The following is a 5,459-nucleotide window of genomic DNA, read 5'->3' as shown; positions in this document are numbered from 1 at the left end:
CTATTTCTGATACCTCTTATATGTCTTACTTAACAGGTTCATCCTCAGATAATAATTCTACTTTTTATGTAGTGTCACATGATAAGGCAGATATTGATTTTTCAACCCATGAGCAACTGTCAACCACTTAGAGAGTATTGTTAGAGACATCTGATGGATATCTTTTTTATTTATTTTTAATTAAATTTTTTTTTTTTATATATATATAAATCTGTTAAGAAGTTACTCAGTTAACATTTAATGGTGAAAACAGAGCCATCACAACAGGACCAGACATTATCTTTAGTACAGAAAAGCTTATTTAATGTAAAACAATGGACTATTCAACATGATATCATGAAATCGCGTAAATATGCACACCACTTTTAATTGGTGTGTTACCTGTACACATTATAAGCTTTCCATGTGTATGTTCACGCCATGTCAAATATCATGCAACACGCAAAAGGACAAAAATGCGTACGTATAGCACACCAAATGCCATAAGACTTGATGTGACATACAACATGATTTCATGAGATCAGTCTCCAATTATTTGTGTTTTTCTAGCATTTAATGGTGATAACAGAGCCATCGCAACAGGACCAGACATTTTCTCTAGTACAGAAAAGCTTATTTAAAGTAAAACAATGAACTGTTCAACATAATATCATGAAATCACACAAATATACACATCACTTTTAATCGGCATTAATTGGTGTGTTATCTGTACGCATTATAAGCTTTCAATGTGTATGTTCATGCCACATCAAATACTATGCACTGAGGGTTAGGGTCAGGGTTAGGGTTATGTGAGCTGGAGATCTTGGCGCAAATTGACACATGACCAAATGGCCTTGAATAACACACAAAAGGACAAAAATGCGTACGTATAGCACACCAAATGCCATAAGAACTGGCGTAACATACAATGTGATTTCATGAGATTAGTTTCCAACTATTTGTGTTTTCTAGTGTTTAATGGTGATAACAGAGCCATCACAACAGGACCAGACATTTTCTTCAGTGCAGAAAAGCTTATTTAATGTAAAACAATGAACTATTCAACGTAATATCATGATATCGCGTAAATATACACGCCACTTTTAATTGGCGTGTTATGTGTACGTATTATTAGCTTTCCACATGTATGTTCACGCCCTGAGGGTTAGGGTTAAGGTTAGGGTTATGTGAACCGGTGATCTCAGCGTAAATTGACATGCAACCAAATAGCATTGAATAACACGCAAAAGGACAAAAATGCATATGTATAGCACACCAAATGCCATAAGAAGTGACATGTCATACAACACAATTTCGTGAGCATTATTAGCTTTCCACATGTATGTTCACGCCCTGAGGGTCAGGGTTATGTGAACCGGAGATCTTGGCGTAAATTGACATGTGACCAAATGGCGATGAATAACATGCAAAAGGACAAAAATGCATACGTATAACACACCAAATGCCATCAGAACTCATCATAACCTTTTTTTAAACTCAGAGATATATTGAGGACGAAACCTCATTAACAATATAGCTGAGACAGAACAAGACATTTGAAACATCCAGTGAACATATCAGACATACTGAAAAGTAAAAGTGACAAAGACGAATTAAAAACAGTGAACTCTACTTAAAAACAGGAGCAGCTGGAGGTAAAACAAGATGGAATTATGATTTAAAACACAAAATATTCGAAACATACAATGCCATATTAGAAGTACCAGAAAGTAAAAGTGATAAAAATGAACTAAAAACAAAGATATCTGGCGAACTGGTATGACATACAACGCGATTTCATGAAATCAGTCTCAAACTATTTGTGTTTTTCTAGATTAATATTGAATCAACAGACTATTTTGTTGAATTTAGACCATCTCAAAAAAAGCATAGACTTAAATGAATGGACATGATTGTTCTTGTTTTGTTGTTTTGTTTTTGTTTTTTTTTATTTCACATATTTTTCTTAGTCACACTCCATGTCATGCAACTTGCAGACCACGGCCTTTTGAAGTTTTTAACCAGGAAGATTTCTGAACCAGATGGATCTCTTTGGTTTTTGTTGATGTGGTTTTGGTGAACCCAAGAGAATGACCAAGGGGAGTTTGATTTCTGGGTCTCTTCCCAAAGGCACGTCGAGGGTGACCTAAAATCAGAGAGAGAGAACTTTAAGTAGAGTTCGATGCGTGTGCTTGTGTGGCATTTACAGGTGAAAGCCTGAATGGTTAAATAAGCTGCTCCTGGGCTGTAATGTGACACGTTTTACATATCGTCTCATCCGTGGGTGGACATGCCATGTGGGCCGTCCACTTTAACCCCTCCCCTCTCACTGTTTGACCCCCTCAGCCACTGAGTGGTGCTGTTGCCCTTATGGATAATATTCTCTATGCTTAAGTCTTAAATATCCCAAAAAAAAAAGCTTCACCACAACTTTTCCTCAATTTATCAATAAAAATGTAACCAGGGATGTGAACATTTAACATGGATGGAACTGTTTTTGTGGTAACTTCTTAATCAATTGTATCTACAGTCAACCTTTCCAAAGTGATGTATCACATTTATTATATTATTATCCTATTATTTTGTGTTTGTCAGTGAAAATTAGGTATTTTTTCTACATTTGATCCACTGATTATGTAGATGTTCATAAAACCTCAGAGGAAATTCAAACATAATTACATCAAAACAGAGAAAATTGAAAAAAAAAAAAAGTGATTTACGGCAGCTAAATATAACACTAACTTGATGTAAAATAAGTGCCTTCATCTACTACATTTGTCAAACTATAAGGGTTTTAATGGTGAATCAATGTTGCAGGAGATCACGGTGTTTCCACATACACTATGGAGTCTCTGAAAAACTGAGAATCTGGATTTTGTCTGGATTATTTATATGTATTGATAGGATTAGTAGTAATATTTTAGATCAGTATGACACACAACACACACACATACTCCCCCCTCCCCACTCCAAACTTTGTCTGCCCTTGAACTCTGTTTTTTCGCCCTGTCCCCCAAATCCTACCAAATCCACTGAAAAAGTTCCAGCATGTGTCCACGTGTAATGTGTGAAAACTGTATGATGTCTTACGTATGTGCTTGTGTTATCCTCTCTGTTCCTCTCTGCAAATTTCAAAGAAAGGGTTCTGTGGCAATTCTGATTCTGTTTTCAGATGCCAGTGGTTGTTTGGGTTTTTAAAATGAAAGTGAATAGTTGTGAATGACTGTTCTATTTACCTTGATTCTATACTCCAGATTCATCATGGAGCAGTTCAAGAAGGTTGGGGGAAGCTGTGGAGGAATACTTAGAACCCTTGTTGTAAACTGAATGGTCTCAGGTGGAACAGGGTCTCCCGTCCCAAACAGAATGTCATTTTTGTGAACTATCTTCTTCGACTTGGCGACAAAAGTCTGCTTTTCACACAGGTAGAACTTAGGGGTGACTGTCTGGGCTGATTCGTTGGTTATTTCTACAGAAACTCCCAGGGCCTCATCTGTTTATGAAGAATAATAACAACAATAATAATAATAATAATAATAATAATAATAATAATAATAATAATAATAATAATAATAGATAGATAGATAGATAGATAATCATCATCATAATAACAACAACAACAACAACAACAACAATAATAATAATAATAATAATAATAATAATAATAATAAAGATTAATCACACAAAATATCTCAGTTCGTCTTAGATGAGATGTGTTTACCTTGCTTGAGTCCCATTTTCTCTGTGGTAACGTTCATAGTCACCTTTCCAAAGCCAAGGAATGAAATTCTGGTCGCTTGTTGCTGTTCCTGTAAAATTAAAATATAAAGTTTCACTCAAGTTCATCTCTAAACACCTCTATGAGTAGATATTAACTGTATAGTAAATTATCATCATTTAAATACCCATTTCAAACCTTTAGTCCGATGATCATCATTTCTGATTTAGAAGCAAAAGGAAACTCAGACTTGGTCAGAAAAGGGAACTCGGTCTTTGTTTTGTGAATGAGCCAGATTGACTGGGTCAACTGTGCTCGCAAACTATATGTAACGCTGCCCCATTTTCCCTTATAGGATGAAGGCATATCTCTGTAATATAAACATAATGTCATTTTTACTTTAATTCACAAACTCAATGTAAAATATTATAATAAACAAAAACACTCACTTATTTGGAATCGAAAAGGTGAATGGAAACACATTTCTTCCAGGTCCAATTATTTCTGAACCTTAAAGAAGAAAACATGAGTTAAATATTTATTAACTATTTTTACAGAACATAATATTATATTTTTATGATACAAACCATCTCCTTTGTTTTTATCCTGTAGAATTATATGTTCAAAATAGAAGTACTTCTTCTTGTCAGTGTGGACCACTGTGGATTGTCCATCTTTTTCACACCATGTTACCTTGGCTTTTCCTTTAGCTCTGACAAAAAAACACTGAACCTTGGTCTCCTTTGTCGTCACCACAATGACCTGTCCAGAGAGGGTGTCCCCCGGAGAGAAGGTGCCTCGCTCATTCACCTTGCTGTGCTCCACAAAGAGATGTTTCACAGTCATTCTAAAGCTCTTAACTTGCTGTTAAAAGCACACATCGGATACCACTTCAACCGCATCAGAAGGATAAATTCCCCAAATTCCCCAAAGGGATGGTATGGGACGATTTGCAGAAATAGGGCCTGTTGTTGGTGAAGAAGTCTGCAGAGAAGGCTGACATATTTACCGACTTCTCTGGGACCTGTATCTGTGTCGCACAGGGTCATTTGATCAAGCCTGTAGGTGTCACTTTCACATAGGTAATTCTAGACAGCATCCTTTCAGGCTAAATTAGGATATAACAAATAGAGTCTGACATTATGGACACACGAAGACAAAAGAATAGCATTATCTATACACATTTATTCAGTCACTCTACAACTAGTGCTATTTTAAGATAATCACACCGTACTGCAGTACATGAGAATAATACATGTTTAATTATTTCACAAGTATAAACATCCTCAATTTTCTGAATTTTTCTCATTTTTTAATCCACTCAGAAGATGTATTTGGCATGAGGGGAACGTCCCATGGCATGCACATCATTTAGATAAATACATGTTTATCAGTAGGGGAGACCGGGGATGGTTTGAACAAGGGGGTGGTTATAATAGCATCACTTTCACCAATAAGGGATGACATTAGTGTCATGTGATCAATTTCATGTGTACCCACTCCCTCCCTGACCATGCATGTGGATTTGCATGCCTGTGGAAAGAAATGTGTGAGTTTTAAAGCCAAAAAAAAAAAAAAAAAAATCAGGTAAGTAACTAATCTTTTGGACCACGTTTATATTTTGATTAGCACTGACACTGTTGAAGTTTGAATTAGGAAACTTACATTAGATTGAAGAGTAGGCTCTAAGCTAAAATATGAGTCATTTCATCAACACTCATTTTAAACCATCATGCTAGTACAGCTAGCTAAACAATGG

At 35.7% G+C, this 5,459-nt stretch overlaps 1 protein-coding gene across 1 annotated transcript; it reads right to left on the bottom strand.

Annotated features, from left to right (window-relative positions):
* Nucleotides 1-1,999: 1,999 nt before the first annotated feature.
* Nucleotides 2,000-4,555, bottom strand: LOC115426207 (arrestin domain-containing protein 3-like). The gene is made up of 6 exons (XM_030144215.1): nucleotides 4,288-4,555; nucleotides 4,150-4,210; nucleotides 3,899-4,070; nucleotides 3,704-3,791; nucleotides 3,219-3,475; nucleotides 2,000-2,128 (listed from the first exon to the last, which is right to left on the bottom strand). Exons 1-6 carry the CDS (start codon nucleotides 4,544-4,546, stop codon nucleotides 2,000-2,002), a joined length of 966 nt encoding a protein of 321 aa, XP_030000075.1. The 5' UTR covers nucleotides 4,547-4,555.
* Between the last annotated feature and the right edge of the window lie 904 nt (nucleotides 4,556-5,459).

Source organism: Sphaeramia orbicularis, chromosome 9 (assembly GCF_902148855.1).
Source record: "Sphaeramia orbicularis chromosome 9, fSphaOr1.1, whole genome shotgun sequence".
Classification (NCBI taxonomy): Eukaryota; Metazoa; Chordata; class Actinopteri; order Kurtiformes; family Apogonidae; genus Sphaeramia; species Sphaeramia orbicularis.
Note: the sequence above shows the minus strand (reverse complement) of the source record. Positions and strands in the feature narration are given on the sequence as shown.